At 46.4% G+C, this 27301-nt stretch overlaps 4 protein-coding genes across 4 annotated transcripts; 1 reads left to right on the top strand and 3 right to left on the bottom strand.

The window, feature by feature from the left end:
* Nucleotides 1-6330: 6330 nt before the first annotated feature.
* On the bottom strand, nt 6331-8415 carry LOC134155940 (olfactory receptor 8U3-like). Its single transcript, XM_062603595.1, has 2 exons — nt 8208-8415; nt 6331-7306 (listed from the first exon to the last, which is right to left on the bottom strand). The coding sequence occupies exon 2, from the start codon at nt 7288-7290 to the stop codon at nt 6331-6333; it is 960 nt and encodes a 319-aa protein (XP_062459579.1). The 5' UTR covers nt 7291-7306; nt 8208-8415.
* Nucleotides 8416-11469: 3054 nt separating this feature from the next.
* LOC134155941 (olfactory receptor 8U3-like) lies at nt 11470-12429 on the bottom strand (the record flags this gene model as incomplete). The annotated part of the gene is made up of 1 exon (XM_062603596.1): nt 11470-12429. A coding segment is annotated over one exon (960 nt), but the record flags the coding sequence as incomplete, so codon positions are not given.
* Nucleotides 12430-17948: 5519 nt separating this feature from the next.
* Nucleotides 17949-19112, top strand: LOC134155937 (olfactory receptor-like protein COR1). Its single transcript, XM_062603592.1, has one exon. It carries the CDS (start codon nt 17964-17966, stop codon nt 19110-19112), a length of 1149 nt encoding a protein of 382 aa, XP_062459576.1. The 5' UTR covers nt 17949-17963.
* A 2680-nt stretch (nt 19113-21792) lies between these two features.
* LOC134155939 (olfactory receptor 8I2-like) lies at nt 21793-22758 on the bottom strand. The gene has a single exon (XM_062603594.1). It carries the CDS (start codon nt 22756-22758, stop codon nt 21808-21810), a length of 951 nt encoding a protein of 316 aa, XP_062459578.1. The 3' UTR covers nt 21793-21807.
* Between the last annotated feature and the right edge of the window lie 4543 nt (nt 22759-27301).

Genomic DNA, 27301 nt, shown 5'->3' with positions numbered 1-27301 from the left:
ATGAGCTCTGCTGATTGCATTGGACAGTCTCATCAGCTGTAATGGGACCTTGGCTCATAAATAGATAAGGAGAAATTTTCATGTTTGGCTTGTACCGTAAGTCATGTCTAAAAGAGGGTGAGTGCTGTCCTCTTTGGAGATGTCTGGTATGGCTCCCTTAGCTGGTAAGGTAAAAATGTCATGAAACAAGGGGAACATGTTTTTTTCTCTATTGATTGGAAAGGATTTCAAGCCTTGGGTTTTGAATGTGTGGGTTCTACACTGAGGATGTGATTCCTCTCCAGTGTGTGGTATCTAGATGTATAAGAAGAACCAGGAACACGGAGTACCAAGCTTTTCTCTCCAGGGTAGCTGGAAACTGAGTTAATTCCCTTCATTACAAGGGGTAATGGTTTAAAACTTAAACAGGGGAAGTTTAGGGTGGATATAAGAAGGAAATTCTTTCCTGTTAGGGTGGTGAGGCACTGGAATAGGTTGCCCAGGGAGGTTGTGAATGCTCCATCCCTGGCAGTGTTCAAGGCCAGGTTGGATGAGGCATTGGGTGATATGATTTAGCGTAAGATGTCCCTGCCCATGGCAGGGAGGCTGGATCTAGATGATCTTAAGGTCCTTTCCAACCCTAAGGATTCTATGATTCTATGTAGAAATGAAAAGGTGAAATTCACTTTGGTTTTACTCCCTTTAAAACTGTTGGCCATGTTATCTTTATTTTCTTTTTGAAAAAGAATTGGGAGATATTAGAATGGCTTCTTTTAGACACTGTTGTTACTTGGAGGAACCCTTCTGAGGTCCTGGTGGAAGAAGCAAGGAGATTTTCCTCAAGTACTGGTGAGTTCATCTCTGTGTCTGCCTTTACCAGTATTGATGGCTTGGAAAGAGATGTTGGTGGCTTGAGATGAGCTCTTAGGCAGAAGCTCTTGCCTGGGAGGGTGCTGAGGCCCTGCCACAGGGTGCCCAGAGAAGCTGTGGGCCAGTTTTAGGTCCAAAATGGGCAGGTGGAATCAGACAGACTTCAAAAAGGGAAAATGCTGAGTCCTGCCTATGAGGAGGACTTGCTCTAAGCACTAAGGCAGGCTGGGGGGCACCTTATCAGAGAGGGAGAAGGCTCTTGTGGAGTCCACTGAGTTGAAATGAGCCATCAATGTGCAATAAACGTCTGAGCACAGGCTGGGGAATGGGGAAGTAAAAGCTGCTTTGGGAAGGGTGGAGGGAGAAGATGAATTGTGCTGAAGAAATGGTCATCTTGCTTGAAAAGGGGCTGATGGAAAGGGGGGAGTGGTAGGGGAAGGAGGAGGAATGCTCATTTCTCAACAGGCAATATAGTTATTTTAAGGTCATCCCCTCATCTTTTTAAGGCCTGCATACTTCAGGTTAACATGAACAGCAGTCATCTCGTGTACATCTATACATACATACATGTTCTTTAAATAGAAGTAAGAACAGAGGAAGGAATATATGCAAGAATAATTCAGATGAGAAGGGGCTGGTTTTTCCCTTGAAGCTACAAGTACATGGAATTGCATTCAGAGATTCTGGTCTCACTATAATTGACTCAAACATCACTACAGAGTCAGAAAATCACTCCAATTTGATTTCTTATCTATTTAATGCAACACTAATTCTTGTGGCAGATTAAGGCATGATATTATTGTATTTACTTGTCCTTAAATAAGAACAACTCCCACAGACAGCAAAGAAATCATCCCAAAAAAGCCTCCTTGTTAAAAAGAATTTGGATGCTCATGAGAAGACACTTATCTTTTGCAGGACCAATTCTTTCAATAACAGGCCAGCCATAGCTTTAGGATTTAAGCTTTAAGATTATTTTTTTCCATATAGGAACTATTGACTATTATTTTATCAAGGTACTATTTTTCAGTATATTATTTAGGACCTTCAACCATCATGGTTGAAGCTGCTCCAGTGGAAGGTGTCCCTGCCTGTGGCAGGGGTTGGAGCTGGAGGAGCTTTAAGGTCCCTTTCAACACAAACCAGGCTGGAATTCTATGGTGGAGGCCCATGAAATTGTCCTTAATACACAAACATGCCAACACACTGACCCTCCAACTCACTGGCTTTGGACATGAGCCATCTCTGTCAAGCAAGGCAGCTGTAGAAGTGAACTTTGTTGGTAACAAAGAAGAAAGTTTCTTTCTTGTTATCCCCAGCTAATTAATCTCTGATGGCTTCTTATGAAGAATGAGGGAAGTCACATCCAAGTTTTCTGAGAAGCTTTTGTGGTGATGAGGAAACTTCCTTGGTAAACCCCAGAAGGTCTTGTTAAAGCTGATGGCTCCTGGAAGGGTGCTTGGTCCCCAAGGACCACTTCTTGCTTTGGCAAAGTGAGCAGCATCACTTGTGATGGAAATAGCTGTGAGTGCTTGTATTGTGAAAGCCTGGATTTTGGGCCTGCTGGAGGGCTTTCTGTGCCCATGCAAGCTTGGGCCTACTCTCTCTTTAAAGACACATCCCTGTCTTCATGACATGTGCAGATCATGTGGTTCTTGCTAATGGGGTGCTTTGTCCCTTCCTGCTTTTGACCCCTAATAAAGGGAGCTGGGGAAGCTCATTGCATTTCTCTTCACTTTTCAGCCTCCTCAAGAACACTTCATACATTGAATTTCTTGTTATTAGTTGTCTTGGGATGGATTTATTTGTGTCTCTCTTTAGTTCTTTACCTGTTAAAAATGTTCTTAATCTGTTAAACTGAGGCAAGTTGTAGTCCACTACATCCATCCTCCATTTCTGACTGGCTTTCATAAATGTGATTTTCCTACCATTATGAATTTGGGATTGGAGAATAAGCATGGGTCACCTGACTCAACATCTAAAATTCCTTGCCTAGTTATGAGATAGTCAGGACCCTTCTAGAATGGATGGGATTAAGAGGATGTTTTATCACATCCTAGGACAGCTGGTGAGGATGGATGTGGTCCAGAGCAGGTCTGAACATCAGAAGGACTTGTACCATAGACTCTGTCCATGGTATGTGCATCTCAGAATAGCTTTCTCTGGATTAAACTAATTCCAGTCAGGATCTGAAGGCCTCCTAGAGGTCAAACTGCATCAGTTGCCCCCTCAAATCTATTTTCAGTTTGTTTTAATCTAAAAGACAGGACAAGAGGAAACGGCCTCAAGATGCACCAGAGAAGGTTTAGATGGAGCTGAGGAACAATTCCTTCCCCAGAGGGTGCTCAGGCATTGGAACAGGCTGCCCAGGGCAGGGCTGCAGGCACCGGCCCTGCAAGTGTTCACAAACCCTATAGACAAGGCCCTCAGTGCCATGGGTTAGTGGTGGCCTTGGCAGTGCTGTTGTAAGGGTTTGACTGGATGAGCTTGAAGGGCTTTTCCAACCTGGTTCATTCAATGAGTCTAAAAGGAGCCCAGTTCATGCAGCCTGACCCCAGCCTCTGATGGGGATGGAAACACAGTGAGGGGAGGACACTCTGTGTGTGTGTCTTCCAACTTGAACTCTTGAAACTGCTCTTTTTATCTGAACAAATACTAGAGATACAGAAACACACCTTCACTGAGCACAGATGGAGACACAAAACTGTGATTTAATGACTCAGCTTTTAATTATCTAAATTCGAAGAAGGTGAAACTACTTCAGATCTCCTAATCCCTCCTCCCAACACTCTTAAAAGAGGTATTTTAGTTTTCCTTTCAGTTGGACTAAAACTTCATATAGGGGGAAAACATATAAGATAATTGAAGGACTAAGAAACCACTTTCTTTGCATGTTTTCCTAGAAGTGGTGGGGAAAACTATCATTTAAGTTGAAGGGAAGGAGACAGATGCAGTGAAATGCCCCAGGTCAGGTTTGGTCTCCCTTATATAGAAATGTGGTGCCATTTGCTCTGTCCTGAAGGGCCCAGGACATTGCCATGCACTTGACATGTACATCCTGCAACCTTCAGAAGGGTTGGGTCATTCTGGAGCAACATCTGAAAGCTCAGAGTGAGCCCCAGGGGCATCTCCAGGGTGTTAATAGTCAATGTTCAGGCAACTGAAGTCAGTCCCAGATGCCTTTATGCTTCCTGACATGGTTCATCCAATCTGATCCACCTACCCATGCTCATGTGAATGTTTCACTGGGATAATGGTCTAGGACTATGGAATTATGTCTGTGTGGTGCAGTCATCATAGTGAAGAAATAACTGGGACAGCTCAGGAACAGACACACGTTACTTCATGACTTCTGGTTACCCAAAGCAGTGGTAAATGCTCCATCCCTGACAGTGTTCAAGGGCAGGTTGGACACAGGGGCTTGGAGCAAGCTGCTGTAGTGGAAGGTGTCCCTGCTCGTGGCAGGGGGTTGTGACTGGGTGATCTGAAGGGACTATATGTTCCCTATAGATGAGAATTGCTAACTAATTGTTAGGTTAACAAGGCTGTCATATGAATATCATCTTTAATGTTCATGTCAATAGAGGCCAGGTTTTGAATCATCTCCACAAAAACCAATATCCTTCTCCAAAACATTTAGGCTGATCTAACAGCACCTGAAGCACAGGGCAAAGAGACCCATGTCCAGCTCTTCCTACCAAAAAGGTGCTTGCTATTTGAGGTATCAGAACCATTTATGCAGAGGATCCCCATCATGTATTTGATGTGGGAAGTTTGTGTCTACAGCCAGGGGTGGCTGCATTTATATAGATCCCTTCTCTGCAAAGATTGAAACAGAATTCGTACAATGATGCTCTCAGTATGAAATGTATTTCCAAAACCTCAAGCCTGTTTCTTGTGTTGCTGGAGTTCACCATGCTGCCTCCCCGGCATGTTAAACTGAGGTTTCTATTGCCAGCTCACTGAGCAGTTTCCTCCACACAAGACTATGGCAATCTAGAGCTCTATTAGTGAAGTATCATCCAGTCTGGGTAAATGTTTGAGCATTTCAGTTGTCTCTGAAATGGAAACTTTCTTAAACACAAGAGGAAATAAGGACACCAGAGTGGGCTAATTCATCAAGCAGCGATGAGCCCTACACAGGACACTGCTCATCTAGACTCCTGTTTTCACAGAAGCTCAGAGCAGATGATCTTTTGAGGCCCAGCCTGGGCTTTCTGTGGCTCTATGATTCTATATGTACAGTGTAAGCCAAAATATCCAACAAAATGGAAGAAAACAAGATATGGTGAAGATTTTGAAGGAAGCCCTCTGATATCCAAGGTGCCAAGCCCTTTAGCATTTAATGATACAGATTCTGGCTCCTTCATTGACTGCAGGTCAAAGCCACGTTGCCCCCACACCTATGACAGTGTATGCTTTCATACTGTTGTTTTTCTGAGCACATAAAAATTCTGTTCACCATCCATATACTTTCCCAATATCAGTTAATTGCCACTCACAGCAGGTAAGGGAAAGATACTTTCCCCCATCAGTGTGTTTTGGCTTTATTGAGACCCAGACAGCTCTCACTTACCATCAATTCTTTGTTCTTTCATTTATGGAAGCTTCCTACAAAGTTAATTCTAATGTGAAATAGACAATTTGGTTTTCGCGGTGTGCTTGAGCATGAGTAGGGCATGGACATGGGATATGGGTGCTTATCTCCAAGTGGAATTCCATTTCTCTCACCATTTAGGTAAAAGGTTATTTCAGATGAATGTAAAACACCACTTACAATGGATGGGAGGAGATCTTGATGTGCCCGAAATGTCCCTAACACTGGGTGGTCTCAGCACAGTTCATCATCCTCCATTATGAATTATATTGTCTATAACTTTTTCCTTTAAATGAAATCTCCTATGAAGCTGCAGCCTGGGGAGGGATTCCCCTTGACATTCAAAGGTGCAACTTGAGATCTTGATTCCCACCAGCTTCTGTTCCTTGAAAGGCACAAACAAATGCAATGAATCCTTTGAAACCTTTTCTCTGACTCTTTTTCAACAAGCAAATGTAAAACTACACTTCCTCTTCCCTCCCACCCCAGCAGCTTTAATAAAGAGCTCACAGGTAAGAGTGAGGAATTTTATTGGAGCTGAGGGACAAGGTCAAGAATCTTGCAAGAAAAATAGATATTTATCAGTGACAAAAGCTATAACTGAATAAAGCTGATTGGTGTTTTCTGTGAGGAAAAGAGGCCTGGGATAATTGAGGGTAATTTCTTCCTACAGGCTGCTGAAGTGAAATGAAGTATGAGGTTCCTCTCCTTTTGGTTTCCTTCCAAGGAAGGAAATTGGGATTTGGGGGATCTATATCTCATTAAAAACTGTAATTGAGTTTTGTGCAGGAAGCATGGAAGGATCTAAATGAAATCATGGGGATTATTGGGAAAAATTCCATTGTTTTAGTGCCCCATAGGCTTTCTCACTTGAGATGAACTGTTCATGTCCTGGATGACAGAAAGCTTTTGTGTTGCCAGCAGCTGAAAATCCTCCTCCCGCATTTCACCAGAGACCGCTTCACCTCCCTGTTCCTCAGGCTGTAGATGAAGGGGTTGAGCATGGGGATGAGCACAGCATAGAAGATGGAGGCCACCTTATCCAGACTCCTGTGGCTAGAAGGAGGTTGTAGGTACATGAAGAATCCTGTCCCAAAGTACATGGAAACAGCCATCAAATGGGAGGCACAGGTGTGGAAGGCTCTGGCCCTGCTCTGTGCTGAGCACATCCTCAGCACGGTGCGCAGGATAGAGATGTAGGAGAGAAAAATGACCACACTTGCACACACTGCATTGACGGTGATGAAGGCAAAGATGACCATCTCACTGCTGTGCGTGTTGGAGCACACGAGCTTTAGCACAGGGAAAAGCTCACAGAAGAAGTGGTTGATGCGGTTGGGACCACAGAAGGAACCTCCAAACACACACCATGTGCAGATGATGGCAGTGAGGAAGGCGAATAGGTAGGATGATGCTATCAGCTGCCAGCAGACACGGCTGGAGATGATGGTCACATAAAGCAGGGGCTGGCAGATAGCAACGTGCCGGCCGTAGGCCATCACGGCGAGGAGGTGACACTCAATACTAGCAAAGAAAGCAAAGGTGAGGAACTGCATCATGCAGCCAGTGAAAGAAATGGTTATGTCCTCTGATAACAGGTCTGCCAGCATCCTGGGGGAGATGACTGTGGAACAGCAGATGTCAGTGAAGGCAAAATGGGTGAGGAAGAAGTACATGGGGGTGTGGAGGCTGGGAGACACCCGAACCAAGATGATAATGCCAACGTTCCCCAAAATAGTGACAATGTAAATCAATAGAAAAAAAACAAAAAGAGGGGTCTGCAGACGTGGGCTGTCTGTAATTCCCAACAGGATGAATTTAGTCTGCGTGTGATTTCCTCCCATGACCAGGTGTTACCTGCTGAGGGAAAAGGAAGAGAAACATCAAACTGATCAAAAATGGAGATTCAGATTTGGACCATGCTAACTCTAATCGGTGACCGTTTAAACTATTACATTTTTGTATATACTACTACATTTTTTCACCCCAATTTTATGTACTTCATGGTTTTAGGTTGAGATATTTAAAAAAGATCAAAGAGCATATTAAAGCAGCAAATACCATTTTTCAGATTTTTATGCTTGGACAATTAAAACTCTGGATTTATTCACAGATATGTGTTCTTTATATTTGGAAAAAATCAGATCTTCAATCACCTTAAGATTAGAGGCAATTTGTGTTAGAAGACACCTCAGAGGAACCTCATAGGAGTAAACGTAAACCTGAAGCAAGGAAAAGTCACATTCCCAGTGAAATCCCAGCTTACACATGAATGACCTCCAGACATTTTTCCCTCGGCTTTTAGTTATCGTTCCAGTCACCAGATCACATTTATCAGAATATTTTAGATCATTCACAACAGATAACATTCCCATGGATAAATACATAATTTATAAGTTTCTGAGCTCCAGCATGCTGAAACACCCTAAACCCAAGGGCATTAAGTTGCTTGCTTTCAAAAGTACTTGATGTTAAAACAGGTTGATTCCAAAGGCTGATTTGTTAGTGATGACATACTGCTGACAATCTGAAATGCTGCATTTCTTTATAACAAAACAAGAATAAATCAGTTCATCTTGCTTTAGCTGCCTATGTAAAAGAAACACAACCTGCATAAGCCATTGCTCCCTCTTCTGATAAAGAAAACACACATTGCTAAGGCTACTTTCTGATATAGCTCCCAAAAAAAGGGATACGAGAACATGCAGAAGCAGTCCCACTGCTTCAGTGTAGGGGAGGCTCTGCTTTGTGCTGGTGTTACCTCCTGTGCCCTCCTTCTGCCACCGAGTGATGGGAGCCAAGGGTTTATCTCCAATGCAGCAGAGAACATCTACGTGCCGGCATCAGCTCTGTTAAGCACCTGATGTGAAGAGAGGTGAGCTCCTGCCAGACTCCAAGAGCCCAGCTTGTGGTGCTGGGGCTGTAAATACAGTTGCCTGTGCTCTCCTGGGAGGAAGCCTCCAGGGCTGCTCATGATTTACCAGAGGAAAACAAACAGAAGGAAAAGCAAAGGGTATGAAATCACCTCTGAAAGGCATTGTGGTGCTTGGGAATCTGAAAGACGTGGTGTGGATGAGCCAAACCTGAGCATAGCTGCACAGCAGCAGTGATGAGCTGCTCATAGGATGCTTCCTACATACTTGGGGACCATGCAAAAGGCTCTGGTCTGAACTTGCTGACACAATGAATATGGGTTTAGAGACATTCCAGATCTTGCAGAAGGTTCCCAAATGGGACATGAAGCACAAGTGACTCCATCTCTGGAGCTGCTGCTGTCCCTTTGTGGACACTTGAGAGCCCAGTTTTCCAGCTCCAGTGAGGTTATCTGCATGTAGTACTGGGATGTCCAACAGCTGAGCTGGTGCCTCTGGACTTCCACTGTATTCAAGGGTGAAAAACAGGCATTTTGAGGCAGGGAGGAATTGTCCCATTGTGACCTAACAGGCCTGTATTCCCCTGAGCAGCCTCAGCTGGGGTTCCATCCCCACTCTTTTGCCCCCCAGTCTCTATTTAAGCTCATTCCCTGGAGGCTGAGCTTTTTTAGAGGAGTTGTGGTTTTGATTTTTGTGGATGGTGTATACACTTATGGAATCCTTTGATGGTGACCTAGGCTTGTTTATGGACTTGCATAGCAATTGCTGGAGTTGATTCTGACCAGGGGAATTGATGTGTCCTGAGGTGTCTTGTCTTATCTTGTTGTGGTTTAAACCCAGTCAGGTAACTTGTTCACTCACTCCCAGTGAGTGGTGCCGGGCTGGCAACAATCGAGGCCCCCCCCCCCCACCCCGGGCTCTCCCCTTCCCCGCTCCCGGAGGAACGGGGAGGAGGATCGAAAGAGTGCAACTCCTACGGGTTGAGACAAGAACAGTCCAGCAACCAATGTACAACACAAATCACCACCGCTACTATCAACTACAACAATGATAAGGGAAAATAACAAGGGAAGAGAATACGATACCACCGGCCAAGAAACGAGTCCCACCCGGAAGCCCGTGTCCTTCCGGGTAACTCCCAGTTACCCCCCACCCGGGCATGACGTGCTGTAGTATGGAATACCTCCCTGGCTAGCCCGGGTCAGGCGCCCCGTCTCTGCTTCCTCACAGCTTCCCCTCCTCCCTGGCAGAGCATGAGCCTCACAAAGTCCTTGGTCAGGGTAAACATCACTTAGCAACAACCGAAAACATCGGCTTCACCAACACTGTTCCCGGGCTGGAAGTCAAAACACAGCACTGCACCAGCTACCACAAAGGAAAAACATGACTGCTACTGCTGAACCCAGGCCATATCTCCATCTTGGGCTTCCCTCCTTACTACCCACTTGCCTGATGCTCTGGAGTCTTGGCAGAACTTAGCCCATCTCTGTGTTTCTGCCCTACTTTTCTTGCACAGGTACTGTGGGATGGTCCCTGTGCACCAGGGTGTTCCTCATTGCCTCTGTTTAAAGAGATTCAAGAGACAAACCCCTGTGGCAGTCTCCAGGCTCCTGCAGAGTAGAACCCATCACCTACTGCATGCAACAGCCCAGGCAGTGCTCACTGCTCTGCCACTCCCTCTCCATCCAGACCATGTCCTTGAATGGACAAATTAGGAGATCGTTTTCTCAGTGAGAGAGATAAAGTAATAAACTGAACCTTATATTCAAGTATTATTCTCTGGTCCTTACTGCGTTCTCCTTTAACATAGGTAATATTTGACTTATGCTCTTCAGTAGTTTGGTAACACTTTGCTTTGGAAGTAGCTTTGTCAAAATCTGCTGGGTTTGTGACAGGACATCAGAGCTTCACTTGATGCCAAGGTGTATTATTTCCCTACGGTATTCCTTAGGCCTCCAGACTTTGTTTTGAACCATTTCTAAGTCTTGCTTTGTTTCTACAGCTGACTTGTGCCAGAAGACCACAGACAGTCTGATTTATCTGCTTTACCTTATTGTCTGTAGAGTTTTTTCCCTGCCTCTTGGTCTCTTTAGAATTACACTGGACATTCAGCTTTGAGCTTCTTACTAGCTGTGTCAAAATGCTCTTCCACACTAAAGATCATGAAAGAGACTTCATCACCCACATACCTCCTAAACATAGGTTAATGTGCAGTCACAACCAGTAAAGATACATTCTCCGACATCAGTGCGTTTTGGCTTCTTTCAGACCCAGACAGCTCTAATTTACCATCGATTCTGTGTTCAGGATTGCCTTTCATCTATGGAAATGTGCCACAGGCTTCATTGGTAAGTGAAATACACCATTTGATTTTCCTGGTATGCATTAGAACAAACTGGGCATAGACATGGGATGTGGGTGCAGATCTCTACCTGGAATTCCATTTATCTCACCATTTAAGTAAAGAGCACTGCAAATGAATGTAAAACTCCACTTAAATTGAATGGGAGGATCCATTGATTTGAATTATATTGTCTAAAATTTCTTCTTTGAAGTGAAATTTATTGTGAAGCTGCAGCCTGGGGAGGGATTCTCCCTCATATTCAAAGGTGCATCTTGAGACCTGGACTCCCACCAGCTTCTTCTCTTTGAAAGGCACAAACAAATGCAATGAATCTTTTGGAACCTTTTCTCTGACTCTTTTTCAGCAAGCAAATGTAAAACTACACTGCCTCTTCCCTCCCACCCCAGCAGCAGGTAAAGAACTCGCAGGTAATAGGGAGGAATTTTATTGGAGCTGAGGGACAAGGTCAAGAATCATGCAAGAAAAAGACATCTTTATCAGTGACAAAAGTTGTAACTCAATAAAGCTGATTGGTGTTTCCTGTGAGGGAAAGAGGCCTGGGATAATTGAAGGTAATTTCTACCTCCAGGATGGTGCCTGCAAAGTGAATTGAAGTTTGAGGTTCCCCTCCTAATGATTTCCTTCCAAGGAAGATGTGATGGGTGGGTCTCTTTCTCATTCAATACTGTCACTGGCTTCTGAGCAGGAATTGTGGAAGAACGTAAATAAAGTCATGAGGGTTAGTGGAAAATATCGTTGTTTTAGTGCATCGCAGTTTTCTTCAGTTAGGATGAGCTGTTCATGTCCTATGACAGAACTCTTCTATGTTGCCAGCCATTTAAGAACCTTCTCCCGCACCTCACCAGAGCCAGCTTCACCTCCTTGTTCCTCAGGCTGTAGATGAAGGGGTTGAGCATGGGGGTAACCACGAAGTAGAAGATGGAGGCCAACTTATGCAGGGTCCTGCAGCTAGATGGACGTTGTAGGTACATGAAGAATGCTGACCCAAAGAATAAGGCAATAGCAGTCAAATGGGAGGCACAGGTGTGGAAGGCTCTGGCCCTGCTCTGTGCTGAGCACATCCTCAGCACGGTGCGCAGGATAGAGATGTAGGAGAGAAAAATGGCCGCACTTGCACACACTGCATTGATGGTGATGAGGGCAAAGATGACCATCTCACTGCTGTGGGTGTCAGAGCACATAAGCTTTAGCACAGGGAAAAGCTCGCAGAAGAAGTGGTTGATGCAGTTGGGACCACAGAAGGAACCTCCAAACGCGCACCATGTGTAGATGATGGCACTGAGGAAGGCAAATAGGTAGGATGATGCTACCAGCTGCCAGCAGACACGGCTGGAGATGATGGTCACATAAAGCAGGGGCTGGCAGATAGCAACGTGCCGGTCATAGGCCATCATGGCCAGGAGGTGACACTCAATAGTAGCAAAGACAGCAAAGGTGAGGAACTGCATCATGCAGCCAGTGAAAGAAATGGTTTTGTCCTCTGATAACAGGTCTGCCAGCATCCTGGGGCAGATGACTGTGGAATAGCAGATGTCAGTGAAGGCAAAATGGGTGAGGAAGAAGTACATGGGGGTGTGGAGGCTGGGAGAAACCCGAACCAATGTGATAATGTTTAAGTTCCCCACCAGAGTGACAATGTAAATCAATAGAAACAAGAGAAAAAGAGGAGTCTGTGCATATGGGCTGTCTGTAATTCCCAACAGGATGAATTCAGTCTGTGTGTGATTTCCTCCCATGACCAGGTGTTACCTGCTGAGACAAAAGGAATTAAAACATCACACTGATTAAACAGAGATATTCAGGAGTGGATCTAACTACAGTCAGTCAGTAGTTTAACTTTGACATTTTGGTGGAATTAATATAGTTTACTGTATTTTCTATCCCACATTATATACATGTTTTTCACTTGTGGTACTTTCAATAGGACAGGGAGCACGTAGAAGCAATAAATGGCACTTGTTGCTGGGATACATAAAACTATGGATTTATTCAAACACGTGTGTTTTCAGGTATGCTGAAAGAATCAGATCTTTATTCACTTTCGGTTTGGCAGCAATTTGTGCTGGAAGACACCTCACAGGAACCTCATAGCAGTGAATGTAAACCTGGAGCAAGAGAAAGCCCCAGTCCCAGTGAAATCCCATCTTACACATTAATGTCCTCTAGGTATATTGCCTTGACTTCTAATTATCATTCATGTCACCAAATCACATTTATCAAACTATTTGAGATCATTAACAACAGATAACATTAACATTGGTTAAATGGACAATAAATCATCCTAAACCCATGGGCATTAATTTGCTTCCTTAAAAACAGAGTTGATATTTAAAATGCGCTGATTCCAAATTCTGATTTGTTAGTGATTATATTCTGTTGGCAATCTGAAATTTTTATTTCTTTATAACAAAGTAAGATTCCTCTTCATTTAACACTTGAACAAATTAGTGCATCTGCTTTAGCTGCCTATGCAAAGGAAGCACAGCATGCATCAGACATTACTCTCTCTTCTTATAAAGAAAACCCACATTGGTAAGGCTGTTTTCTGACACAGCTTTACCAAAGAGGATGCAAGAACATGCAGACACAAGCCCACTGCCTCAGTGCAGGCGAGGCTCTGCTTCGTGTTGGTGTTACCTCTTGTTCCTTCCCTCTGTCACCGAGTGATGGGAGCCAAGGATTTATCCCCAACGCAGCAGAGAACATCTACGTGCCAGCATCAGCTCTGTTAAGCACCTGATGTAAAGAGAGGTGAGCTCCTGCCAGACTCCAAGAGCCCAGCTTGTGGTGCTGAGGCTGTAAATACAGTTGCCTGTGCTCTCCTGGGAGGAAGCCTCCAGGGCTGCTCATGTTTTGCCAGAGAAAAACAAAAAGAAGGAAAAGCAAAGGGTGTGAAATCACCTCTGAAATGCATTGTGGTGCTTGGGCATCTGAGAGATGTGGAGTGTATGAGCCGTGCCTGAGAACAGCTGCACAGCAGCAGTTACAGGCAGCTCATAGGATGCTTCCTACACACTTGTGGACCATGCAAATGTTTTGGTCTGAACATACCGACACAAGGGAAATGGGTTTAGAGACATTCCAGATCTTGCACACAGTTCTCAAAAGGGACATGAAGAAGAAGTGATTCCATCTCTGGAGCTGCTGATGCGCCTCTGTGGAGGGTGAACCCAGTTTTCCAGCCCAAATGGGGTTACCCACATGTAGTGCCTGGATGTCCAACAGCTGAGCTGGTGCCTCTGGACTTCCACTGTATTCAAAGATGAAAAACAGGCATTTTGAGGCAGGGAGGAATTGTCCCCAGCTGAACTAATAGGCCTTTATCCCCCTCACCAGCCTCAGCTGGGCTCCAACCCCACCCTCTTCCTGTTGTTCCCCATCTCTGTTTAAGCTCAGAACAGGCAGATTGAGCTTTACTAGAGCAGTTCTGGTTTCCAGTTTAGTAGGAGTTCAGCACACCTATGCAATCTTTTGGTGGTCACCTAGGATTTCTCATCTATCTTTCTAGCAATTTTTTCATCTGATCCTGAACAAGGGATTGACTCGACCTGACTTGGCTTGGTCTTGAATCTGCCTCCTCATCACCAGCTTTCCTGATGCTCTGGAGCTGTGGTTGAAGTTGGTCCATGTCTCTGTTCCTGCCCTGCTTCTCTTGCTCAGGTACCGTGAGATGGTCCCTGCACCAGGGTGTTCTCCTTTGGTTCCGTTTAGACAGATAAAGGGGACAAACCCCTGTGGCAGTCTCCAGGCTCCTGCAGAGTAGAACCCATCAACCTCTGCACCTGACAGCCCAGCCAGTGCTCACTGCTCTGACAGTCATTTTCCATCCAGAACATGTCCCTACAGGAGCAAATTGGGAGGAAGTTTTTCAGTGATGAAAAGTAGAGTAACAAGTTGATCCTTACATTCAAGTGTTGTTATCTTTTCCTTAGTGCCTTTTCCTTTACCAAGTATAACATTAGACTTTCAGTCTTCAGCAGATTGGCAACGCTTTGATTTGGAAGTATCTTTGGGATGATGTTTATCTGCTGGTTTTGTGACAGAGGACACCAGAGTTTCAGTGACACCAGGGACTTTGGTTTCCCCAACCTCTTCCTTAGGCTTCCAGGCTTGGTTTGGAACCATTTCTAGGTCTTGCTTTCTTCCTATGACTGGTTTGTACAACAAGACCACAGATAATCTGATTTATCTACACTCTTTTATTGCCCTTAGTGGTTATTTTTTTTCCCCTATGTCTTGGTCTTTTCTGATCTATACAACATTATTACCTGGCTCCTTGCTAGCCCTGTCAAAAATATCTTCCAAAGCTGTCAGCATCTCCAGGTGATAGCTTCAAACCTGCATTGTGACATCTTTCAAACTGCAAACTCCAGCACCTCATTGCACACCATGGGGCAGGATGAAGGATGCTGGGGCTCTGCAGGAAACAATGGACATTCTCATATGGATGCTGCTGGCTTCTGCCCCTGGAGGTGCCCTGCTGATGGAGGCACTGGGCAAGGGCTGAAATCACCCCTGCTCTGCATGGAGCTGGATCCAAACTGGGACTCAGCTTTCACTTCTTATATCCATCATAGCAGGGAGGAGAGCCTTTGCCCTCCATGTGTTGCAGGGTGGCCACAGGGGCTGTGTGAGCAGTGCGAGGATTTGGGACCAGGACTGATGCAAAGCAAGGAGGGACCATCTCCTCACATCTCCCCTGTATCCATCACATCTCTACACATTCATGCACATATGCCATGCCCTGGAGAACTGACTCAGTCCCATTCATCTCCCACTGTCAGCCAGGCTGTGGCTGTGGGGCTGGTATTGAACAGGGTGATGAGGACGTGAGAGAGGCAGAGCTGACAGAAGGAGGAGGATGGAGGGGGCTCATCCGCAGCATTGCACCGTGTCCTGCAGCTCCTGTGAATGGTTTTACTGCTGGAGAGAGAAAGAAAGGGGAGGATGTGGCTCTGGAAGGCGTTGGAACCCCAAATGATGCCCAGATTGTGGGGGTTTGCTCCCAGTGTGCACTGCCAGGGGATCTGGCTGATCTCTGGTGGGAATCCGTGTGACATGCACTTTCATTTCATGTTTGGCTGTAGAAGGAAGTTCCCCACAACCCCCATGAAGGCTTTAACCTGTCAGAGGGGAGACTGAGATGAACTCTTAGGCAGAAGCTCTTCCCTGTGAGGGTGCTGAGGTGCTGGCACAGGGTGCCCAGAGAAGCTGTGGCTGCCCCATCCCTGGCAGTGCTCAGGGCCAGGTTGGACACAGGGGCTTGGAGCAAGCTGCTCCAGTGGAAGGTGTCCCTGCCCATGGCAGGGGTTGGAGCTGAAGGAGCTTTAAGGTCCCTTCCAACACAAACCAGGCTGGGATTCTGTGATGGGCTTGGGAGCATCCATCAGAGCCACCAACGACAGGGGCAACCCTAAAGCACCCTTCAGAAGGGCCTTTTTCCCCTGTTGCTGCTCATTTCAGTCCTTTACCACACTCCTCACTGTTCCTCCCCATCTCCTTCCTTCCACTTTTGGGCACCACTCCCTCAGGCTCTCCTTTGTCTCTTGTGCTTCCAGCACGATGGGTGGAAGAAGGTGAATGTCATCATCGAGGAGAGCACAAGGACTGGGGCTGCCTTGGTCCCCAGTGGGATAAAGAAACAAATTCCCCAGGAAGCCCTCTCCAGGCAGAGGAAGGACAGGAGGGTGACCATGAGCAGCCAGCACAGAGGGACCAAGACCAAGTCACTCCTGACCAACCTGAGTGCCTTGCGTGATGTGAGCATTGATGTTTGCATGACAAGAAGTAGAGGACAGCATTTACCTCACTGTTAGCAAGGTCACCACGATCTCCTGTTGGCTCCTATGCAGCCAAACATGTGAGCTATGGTTTGAGTACAAGGAATTGAAAACGGGTTTAAAGCTGGTTCATTGCACATGGTACCTGACACTGATGATGGACCCTGGTACCAGCTCCCATTGGAGAGGTTCCCCTCATCTCCCTGCCATGATAATGTCAACCATGGCCCCTGTGAAGCTGTAACTGCCTCAGAAATGCTCCAAAAGTGGATGTCAAAGGTGGGCTTGTTCTGTGCTTTGCTCTAAGGGAGCCCAAAGCTCTGTTTTTTGCTCAAGCTGAGGTCATCTCCTCTGGGTACATTTCTTCTCCAAACCAAGCAGCACAGAGAAGAGATAATGACCTGCTTTGGGCTTTGTCACCTCCTGGGGCACAAAGAGATTCACAGTCCCACATCCTCACGTCACTTGAAATAGGAAGGGGGTTTGCTGATGCTGGGTCACTCCCAGGCTCCCTGCACAGCTCCAGGCACGTTCATCTTCACATCCATCTCTGAGAGCAACAGGAGGGCAGCAGAGACAGAGCTGAGATGTAAGTGAGGGGCAGCATCTTTCAGCCCATCATTCTCCTGTGGTTCTCTCTTGCCAACAAGCAGCAGCTCCTGTCTTCATCTCCTGCCCTGCTGCAGGGTTGTGGGATTCATGATGATGCTCTGGGCTTCCCAGGGAGCTGCTTGTGCTGTGTGATTCACATGCTGCTTCGAGAAAGCAGGTTTGGAGATCACCCTGGTGGAGAACACCCTCAAGAGACTTCCACTCCTCTGAGCACAAAGGACTCCTGGATGAGCACCAGAAGCCTTCCTGTACAGGGCATTCAGGGTGCTCCCCATTGCTGAGATGAGGCAGCTCCAAAAGATGACTATTTCCCCAAAAACATGTGTTTGAGAGGAGATTGCTGAGCTCTGGGGATTGCCCATTTCTATTGGAGACTCAAGGAACAGGTTAAAGAACCATGAAAAGGTTTTAGATCTGACAAAGTGTGTCAGGAGTGAGAGGAAACTGATATTAACTACTGTGTAAGGTTGCATAGGATCATAGTGTGGCTTGTGTTGGAAGAGACCTTAAATCTCACCCAGTTCCAAGCCCCTGTGATGGCCAGGGACACCTTCCACTAGAGCAGGTTGCCCTGTCTAACCTGCACTTTCCATAGGTCAGGAGTTCGTTCCATTTAGGAAGAAGTCCCAGAAGAGAGGGAAGGAGCGGGTGGTTGGCAAATGCCCATGAGTGGATGAGGGATCAACTCTGCACTGTGAAAGCACCACGTTTCTCTGTGTTCCAGGTTGAGCTGGATGGTCTCCAAGCCCCAGGCTCAGCACTAATGCAGGCTGTGAAGTGCAGCACTAAGGTAAAGCTACGTGGGTGAGTGGAACCTCCCCACTGCTTTCCACAGAGGTCATTGCTCAACATAAGGTGAGCCAGAGGAGCAGGCACCACGTTGTGCCATGGTGTTTAACTGCTTGAGCCCCCCTTTGTTCTACCTGTGCTGGCACACGACTTTCACCAAGCTCTTCCTCATTGATCTGTGCCTGAACTCTCCCTTTCCATCCTGCAGGACTGTCTCTGAGCAGCTCCCACCACACAGAGGCTTTTCCACCTGGGACATCCCTGCCTCTTGGAGAAGAAACCCCCAGCCAGGAGCTCACACAGAAAGCACCATCCAGCCCATGGCACAAAGCAATTGCACCCAAGTGACCGAGTTCAGCCTGGCAGGGTTCACAGAGGACCCAGTGACTCAGCTCAACTTGTTCCTGTTCTTCCTGCTCACCTACGTTGTCACCATTGTGGGCAACCTGGGCATCATCATCTTAATCAGGGCCAGCCCCCACCTCCACTCCCCCATGTATCATTTCCTGGGCAGCCTGGCCTTTGTAGACCTCTGTTTCTCCACCATCATCACCCCCAAGATGTTGGTTGACTTGATGTCAGAGAAGAAGAGCATTGCTTATGCTGGGTGTGTGGCTCAGGTGTTTCTCTTTGATATCTTTGCAGTATCTGAAAGCCTCCTGCTGGTTTCCATGGCCTATGACTGTTACGTGGCCATTTGCCATCCCCTGCTGTACCCCCTTGTCATGTCCCCAAAGTGCTGTTTCCAGCTGGTGACTGGCTCGTACCTCATGGGGCTGACCAATGGCGTGGGACAGACCATCAGCATGTCCACCCTGTCCTTCTGCAGCTCCAGCACCATCAACCTCTTCTTCTGTGACATTTCCCCTCTCATCTCGCTCTCCACCTCTGACCGCAAACTCAGCCACATCATCCTGACCACTGCAGCATCTCTCTTTGGTGTGTCCAGCAGCCTGGTTATCCTGCTCTCCTACGTGGCCATCATCGCCACCATCCTGAGCATCAATTCAGCCGAGGGCAAGCGCAAAGCCTTCTCCACCTGCACCTCCCACCTCACCACTGTCAGCATCTTCTATGGGGCATCCTTTTTTATGTATTTATTCCCCAGCTCAGACAGCTCAAGGGGAGCAGATAAATGGGCTGTGGTGCTCTATACCGTGGTGACTCCCATGCTGAACCCCTTGATCTACAGCCTGAGGAATAAGGAGGTGAAGGAGGCTTTGAGGAAGCTCACAAAAATAAGATGATCTTTATTGTTGTAAGTTTAGGACCAGATAGAATGGATGTACTGGGGGAGATGCTCGGGTTTTGGTTAAGTATGGACAACATTTTGGGGGGTTTCTGCAAACAGATTTACATGATGCAGTGGTTGATGTGATTGAGAATACAAATAATTTTGTTCTCCAAAATTTGATAATTATATTTAGTAGTTAATTTCACCTAATTGTTTAATTAGTATTTTATTTCACCTAATCAAGACACAGGTAGACAACTACAAGTGTGCAGTTCTCTTCATCTTAGGATAAGGGGGGGACCATATCGCTCCCTACACCTGCCTGACAGGAGGATGGAGCCAGGTGGGGCTGGGCTCTGCTGCCAAGGAACAAGGGATGGGACAAGAGGAAACGGCCTCAAGCTGCACTAGGGCAGGTTTAGATGGAGCTGAGGAACAATTCCTGCCCCAAAGGGTGCTCAGGCATTGGAACAGGCTGCCCAGGGCAGGGCTGCAGGCACCGGCCCTGCAACTGTTCACAAACTGTATAGGGAAGGCCCTCAGTGCCATGGGTTAGGGGTGGCCTTGGCAGTGCTGGGGAACGGTTGAACTTGATGAGCTTAAAGCTCTTTTCCTTTTTGTTCTCCCTTTTGCTTGGCAAATGTGAATAGAGTGAATTCTACCCTTCCACTGGATCAAACTCCATTTCTAGACTGTGTTGTTAAATTCATTGAGGGCATTAAGAAAAGGACAAAAACACCTTTGGCAAGAGAAATAGGGATGACAGCAAATAAGTGTGATGCCATGCAGGCAGTATTATTAGGTTTTGATGTAGAAACTTCATGAAGTGATTTCCAGCACCATTCACCTCATTTCATTTCAGACAGCGGTACTTGTGTGACCTCTGTTATGAATGCAGGCGCTTTGAAAGTGTTTTAAGACGTGATAGTGATGAATCCCCTCCAAAGGGCAGAAACTATAAAGGAGTCCCCATCCACTGCTCCACAACTTAGCTTTTGAGCTCCCTGTTGACAGCAAGAAAAGCCATGATCTCCATGGCAGCTTGATCACAACAGAGACCAGGAGCTGTGGTATTGCTCATCAGGCTTCAGATCTCCTGTGTGGCAGCACATAATAGCCTGTACCGATGGCATTGCCTGCCCTGATGTCTCTCCTGTTGCTTTCCTTCACAGAGACCTGCTGGGTGATGGGCAAACATTGCATACATAAACCACCTCAAAATACTCCACTGTGTGCATTACCTCAGTCCATAGAGCTGCAGCCTCTGCCAGGACCATGGTGAAACCCGGAGCCATGGCTGAGCCTTAGGGCTATCCTAGACACACATAATAACCTAGGCTGGATGGAGAAGGTCCATGGCTGGATTCAGTTAAGTCAGGATCTATGTGGTTTGCTGATTCCTTAACAACACACATCTAACAGGCACTCAGGATCGATCAGCTGAATCCTGCTTTGTTCCCAAAGCTTCCTGATAATTCCCTGGTTATTATTTAACCCAGATGACGGTTGTTTTCCTCCTACGTCTTGGGGACAAGGAGGGGCAGAGGTTTCACACCCTTCCTGGCCCCTATGTCAGGGTTTGACTGCTCTTACAGTGGGATTTTCCCCCTTCCCTCTGTTTCTAACTGGAATTTCCCATGCTGCGAATTCACAATAGGAAATCTCAGATTTACCCACATCTGCAAGATAAAGCACATGGAGAACTTGCAGGAGGCATCAAGTCAAAAAGAATGGGACAACATTAATTTTTGCATGAATCCTTTCTCTGTCCCTGAAATCATAGAAGCATGGAATTGTTTGGGATGGAAGGGACCTTAAAGCTCCTCCAGCTCCAACCCCTGCCACAGGCAGGGACACCTCCCACTAGAGCAGCTTGCTCCAAGCCCTGTGTCCAACCTGGCCTTGAACACTGCCAGGGATGGGGCAGCCACAGCTTCTCTGGGCACCCTGTGCCAACGCCTCAGCACCCTCCCAGGGAAGAGCTTCTGCCCAAGAGCTCATCTCAGTCTCCCCTCTGGCAGGTTAAAGCCATTCCCCTTGGCCTGTCCCTACAGGCCCTACAGGCCCTTGGCCCCTCCAGGTTTCCTGCAGGCCCTGTCAAAAACTGGAAGGTGCTCTGAGGTCTCCACACAGCTTCTCTTCCCCAGGCTGAACAGATCCAATGTCCTCAGCCTGGCTCCATATGGGAGGTGCTGCAGCCCCTGACAATCCTTGTTGCACCTCTGGACTTGCCCCAGCATCTCCATGTCCTCCTTGTGTTGCAGACACCCCAGCTGTAAGAAATCCTTTGGTGCTACCCTCAGTTCATCATTGGGAAGATGCTTATGAAGTAGGCAATGCAGACAATGGTCACTGCCTTACCTCAAGGCTGAGCCTCCTTTTTGTGGGAACTACTTTCATTTAGCACAATTTAGACAGAAAAAAAACCATGCTGTTGTCTCAGTCCTGCTATTAAAGAGCTGATTCTTATTTGGATGAATTACTGAAGGCTCAGGCCTCGCTTAAAACCACCTGAAGCTGTTTGAAGAGAACAATTCGTTGTGCTGGTTCTCCATACACTGCACTTCCTGTATGATCTCCTTATCTGTAATAATGACCAGTAGTGAGCAATAATGACCAATAATGGCCAGTAATGCTCAATTCCATAATCACAGATTCCACATATTCCTTCCTTACCTCCACAGTATTGAAGTGATCCAAATGTGCTTTCAAACCCTGCATAGATGTGGCAGCAGCTTTCTCTCCCACAGCCTCCTCAGAGCCCCCTTCACCTCCTTGTTCCTCAGGCTGTAGATGAGGGGGTTGAGGGTTGGGGTGAGGATGGAGTAACACACCGACACCAGCTTTGCCTGATCCCATGAGGATGCCTCATGAGGCTGGACATAGGTGAGGATCGCGGGTGCGTAGAAGATGGTGATGGCAGCCAAGTGGGAGGCGCAGGTAGAGAAGACCTTCAGCCTCCTCGTGGCCAAAGGGATCTGCAGGACGGTGTGGAGGATGTAGGTGTAGGACACCAGGATCATCAGGAGAGAGACCATGGCAATAAACACAGTGCTGTACACCTGCAAGACCTCATTTGTGCTTGTGTCTGAGCAGGAGAGCTGCAGGAGGGTGGGCAGCTCACAGAAGAAGTGGTTGATGCTCCTGGCCTGACAGAAGGACAACCTCCCCGCCAGTGTGATGTGCATCAGGGAGGTGAGGAACCCGATGGTGTACACCAGCACCATCATGCCATAGCAACGCGCCCTGGTCATGGTAGTGGTGTAGAGCAGGGGCTTGCACACAGCCGTGTATCGGTCGTAAGCCATTACCCCATAGAGGAAGCACTCAAAGGTAGCCAGAGCCACGAAAATATACATCTGGGCAAAGCAACCCCAAAAGGAGATGTGGCTTCTCCCCAGCAGGAAGGTCTCCAGAGCTTTTGGGATGATAGCAGAGGAAAGGCAAACATCCATGCAAGATAAGTGGGTCAGGAAGAAGTACATGGGGATGTGGAGGTGGGGGTCAGTGTTGATCAGCAGGATCATCGTCAGGTTCCCCAGCACCATTAAAACATACAGGGATAAGAAGATTGTGAAGATGGTGGTTTGTAGCTCTGGGGCATCAGAGAAACCCAAAAGGATGAAGCCGGAGAGAACCGTGAGGTTTCCTGTATCCATCATTTCAACAAGTTGATGGATTTGGATTGAAATGAAAGCAATCGGTGAAATACATCCCTAAGAGAGAAATAATGTGGAAGTTTAGTTGGAATATAAACCATGAAGCAAATGCAATGGAAAATGGTGTATTTGTAATGGTGTATTTCTGTGTGTAGCCCAAGATCTGAAGTCAAAGAGGTGAAGGAGCTCATTACACAACCTGAAATTAAGAGAATAATTCTACAATGATTGATATTCACATTACTAATGAAACACTGAGAAACATCATGTCTATCCAAATGTAATACAATAAAATCAAATAAATACATCTCAGAATGTGGAAAACAGAAGAGATTTTGTATTTTCTTCACTGATTTCTGGGAATTTTAAGGATTTTTTTTTGTATTTTTCGGAATGGATCAATTCTCTTCTGTAGCTTCATTACTTGTGCTGCATCCTTTTCATCACAACACAAAGCCATGTACTTGAAATTTGCTTTAGGTTCTAAGTTTATCTGCTTTTGAAGAACCCCCACCCTGCATAAGGTTAAGGGAAAGCAGTGGTCTTGGCTCCAGCAGAGCCTTGCTGTGATTGCAGTGAGCTGCCTATGACCAACCCAAATATGCATCTAAAGGTGTAAAATACATCATATATAAACCAAAATTTTAAGGCTTTAGCTTGGATATTCTCATCTCTGCCATGCAGTTCCTCTGCAGATGAGTTACTTGATGGAATATCAACCTATGAATGGCTACATCAGCGCTAAAATACCCCTAAATCTGTTGTAGATGGGGTGAGGAACATGGGTTTTTGAACCAAAGCTATCCCTTACTAGCACACGTTTATTCACACCTCAGGCTATCATAGAATGCTTTGGGTTGAAGGGACCTTAAAACTCATCCAGTCCCAACCTCATCCCAAGAACCCCCACACTGCATAAGGTTAAAGGAATACAGTGGTCTTGGCTCTACTAGAGCTTTGCTGGGATTGCAGTGAGCTTCCTGTGACCAACCCAAATATCCACCTAAGGGTGTAAAATACAAAATATACCATATATAAACCAAAATTTTAAGGCTTTAGCTTGGATATTCTCATGCTAAAATATCTCTAAATCAGTTGTAGATGGGGTCACGAAGGTTGGTGTTTTTGAAGCAAACCTATTAGGCATACTAGGGCACTTTTATTTACACTATGGTCTATCATAGAATGGTTTGGGTTGAAGGGAACTTAAAGATCACCCAGCTCCAAACCCTGACACGGGCAGGCACACCTTCCACTAGAGCAGCTTGCTCCAAGCCCCTCTGTCCAACCTGGCCTTGAACACTGCCAGGGATGGGGCAGCCACAGCTTCCCTGGGCACCCTGTGCCAGTGACTCAGCACCCTCACAGGGAAGAACTTCTTCCTTATCTCCAACCTGAATGTCTCTGTTTCAGTTTAAACCCTTCACCCCTTGCCCTATCAATACAGTCCCTGAAGAAGAGTGAAATTCAACATGCCATCAAGCATGGGAGAGGCAGCATGACCAGGATCAAACTGGACCCACCACCCATCAAACCCTTTTGTACCTGCTTGGTTAAAGAGGAAGGTGGTGGTGGATGCAGTGCCTGCAGCTCCTCCTGGAGTCCATGCGATGGGTTGAAGGAGAGATGCTTGGGAGCAGGATGCTCCAGGCTGGCTGGTGGAGGGGTTTTATCTCACAGGAGGCATTACCTCAGAGGCTTGTGTTGTGCAAACTGTTCTCCCAAAGGACCCTCCTCCATTGGATAATTAGTTTGACTTGATCAGCAAAACAACCTCTCAAGTCCTCTCTCCCCAAACTCCTTCTGGCTGCATCAGCACCTCCAAGACCAGTTCTCCTGCAGAGACCTACCCAGGAAGACAGGCCCAGGACAGTTTGCTCTGTCTTTCCCCATCTATCACACACCTCTTCCTTTCAGTGTTTCCTTGAGGAAGCCCTTTACATCCACAGGGTTCATCTAATATTGCATTGAAGGGAGCTGAAAACAAGCACAACAAAGCATCCTCTCTGTGGATGGTTTGTGCTGGTCATGGGGAGTCCTTTCCATCAGATGCATTTATTTCCATACACTTGACTAGTGATTGTACAACACTTTGGTCAAAAACATTGGCTCAAAACGTGGCTGCTTTGAGGATATAGCAGGATGAAGTCAGATTTCCCAGTCTTCATCTGAAGAATCCTGAGTGCCGGTGTGTCCTGAATGCTTCTCCTAGATGAAGAGACATTATAAAACCCTTAGTAGAAATATTGAATTACAACCTTGTCCCAGACATTTAGAAAAGACAAAGGATGGGGAAATCAGGGGAGAAAACCAAGCTATGAAAGTGTGGGAAAGGAAGAAGGAGAGGTATACAGGTGGCTTTAGATGTTTTCAATGTCAACCTGTTTTTCTGCTGGAAGGCACCAGACTGACAGTCCAGGAGATGCACTGAAGGAGGGCAGAAAAGGATTTCTGAGTGGTTTTGAATGTCTTTTGTCCCCATTGGGTACTGGGCTAAAACCAAGGCTTGTGAAGTGGGAAAATCAGTATAACAGAGGGAGAAATAACCCTCAATCAAATTTACAAAAGAAGGAAAATATATAATTCAAAGATTATTGAAAAGAACTACATGAAGTCAAAAAGAGGCACCAAGAATACCTGGGTGTGCTTGTGCAGGGTGAAAAATGCAGCTTGAAGTCCCAGATGCAGACAGATGGGTACTGCACCTGCTCCATCAGCTTTGTCAGGATACCCACGCCAGTAGCACCTTGGCTGTTCAGGGGAGAGGAGAACCCCAAATACTTCCTCTTACCAGCATTCAGGCTCTTTGTACCCCTACTTAAATTCACAGCAGAGCAGAGGCTTAGATATGACTTGTCCCCATTTAGCACAAGGGCTTTGTTGACCAATAGACTGTCACAGCTTTATTTCTTAGAATTGAAGCCTGGTTTGTGTTGAAGGGAAATTAAAGCTCCTTCAGCTCCAATCCCTGCTACAGGCAGGGACCCCTTCCACTGGAGCAGCTTGCTCCAAGCCCCTGTGTCCAACCTGGCCTTGAACACTGCCAGGGATGGGGCAGCCACAGCTTCTCTGGGCACCCTGTGCCAGCGCCTCAGCACCCTCACAGGGAAGAGCTTCTGCCTAAGAGCTCATCTCAATCTCCCCTCTGGCAGGTTAAAGCCATACCCCTTGGCTTGTCCATACAGGCCCTTGTACAAAGCCCCTCTCCAGATTTCTTGTAGCCCCTCTTAAATTATTGAAAGGCCACAATAAGGTCTCTCTGGTGCCTTCTGCAACAATATTCAATGACTTTATGTCCAGCTGCTCTCTCCTTCACCATCACCAAGTGTTTAAACAGGAACATGAGCTCTTAGTGTCTTGAAAACACAATTCTGTGGCTACAACCCTATCGCTCTGCTCATTGTGGCTTCACATTGGAGCTGCTGCTATCAAACCCCAAAGCTTTTTGCTCCTTGTTGTGTGTGTTTAAGGAAGCCAGTGGTTTGCTGTGTCTAAGGGCTGCCACTGCCTTCAATGGGGTTATCATCTGACCAGGAGAGCAGAGCAAACACCAGGTGAGATTCTATGAAGCAGAAGCAGCAGCCAGCATTGCAATGCATCTTCCTGCTGGGTCATGATGAGCAGGCAATGAGGTGCCTGGCTTCTGGCATTCCTGCTGAGGAGCTCCTAATGGCTTTAGCTCCCCACTCTCAGGTGGAGCTGCTTTCATTGTAGTTAAATCTGTCTTAAAGGCAGCTGAACAAATGCTGCGTAGGTGCTACCTCCCCTTTGATATTTTGGTGACTGGATTTAGGAATCATCTCATATATTCTTGGGCAAGCACTTATCTCCTTACATTTGAATGCACCATGTCACCTCTATGTGTTTACTGGGTCCATCAGCTCCCTTTAGTGTTGAGGGAGATTTGGTGGTGTTCATGCCTCTCACTGCAAGGCAGACACCTCCATTGCTCCAGCTGAAGAGATCTGAATGAGCTCTGCTGATTGCATTGGCCTGAGTCTCCTTAGCTGTAATGGGACCTTGGCTCATAAATAGGTAAGGAGATACACTCATTTTTGGTTGTTAGTATTAGTTGTGGCTTCAGCTGCGTGAGACAAATATTCTGATAGGTTAAAAGGGACCCAGAAGCAAGTGAATTATGGGTTTTCCCTTTGGTTGAAAAGGTTTTGAAGATCAGGGTTTCAAATGTGTAGATCCTGCACTAAGGTTGTGATGCCCCCTGTTGTGTAAATTCATGTATGGAAAGAACCAGGAGCATTGAGTGCTGTTTTCTTGTCTCCAGGTTAACTGGAAATAGAGCTGTCTTGGTTTGGTCTTACTCCTTTTGAATTTGGTTACTAGGATATTTCTCTTATTTTTGGTTTGTTGTTTTTTTTTTTAATGAGAATTGAGAGAGATTAGAATGGTTTCTTTTATTCACCATTTCTACCATGAAGGGAAGAAACCTTGTGAGGTTGTGGTGGAAGAAGCAAGGATATCTTCTTCAAACACCGGTGGGTTCATTTCTGTGTCTGCCTTTATCACTGTTCATGGCTTGGAAAGA

This window comes from Pezoporus occidentalis, unplaced genomic scaffold (assembly GCF_034315485.1).
Source record: "Pezoporus occidentalis ecotype Australia unplaced genomic scaffold, CSIRO_AGI_Poc_V1 ctg800, whole genome shotgun sequence".
In the NCBI taxonomy this organism is placed as follows: Eukaryota; Metazoa; Chordata; class Aves; order Psittaciformes; family Psittacidae; genus Pezoporus; species Pezoporus occidentalis.
This window is presented reverse-complemented; position numbering and strand designations above follow the sequence as displayed.

What these genes read in the sequence shown, in the direction of transcription:
- LOC134155940 (XM_062603595.1), bottom strand. Translation starts at nt 7,290, where the DNA reads ATGGGAGGAAATCACACGCAGACTAAATTCATCCTGTTGGGAATTACA.
- LOC134155937 (XM_062603592.1), top strand. Translation starts at nt 17,964, where the DNA reads ATGGTGTTTAACTGCTTGAGCCCCCCTTTGTTCTACCTGTGCTGGCAC.
- LOC134155939 (XM_062603594.1), bottom strand. Translation starts at nt 22,758, where the DNA reads ATGGATACAGGAAACCTCACGGTTCTCTCCGGCTTCATCCTTTTGGGT.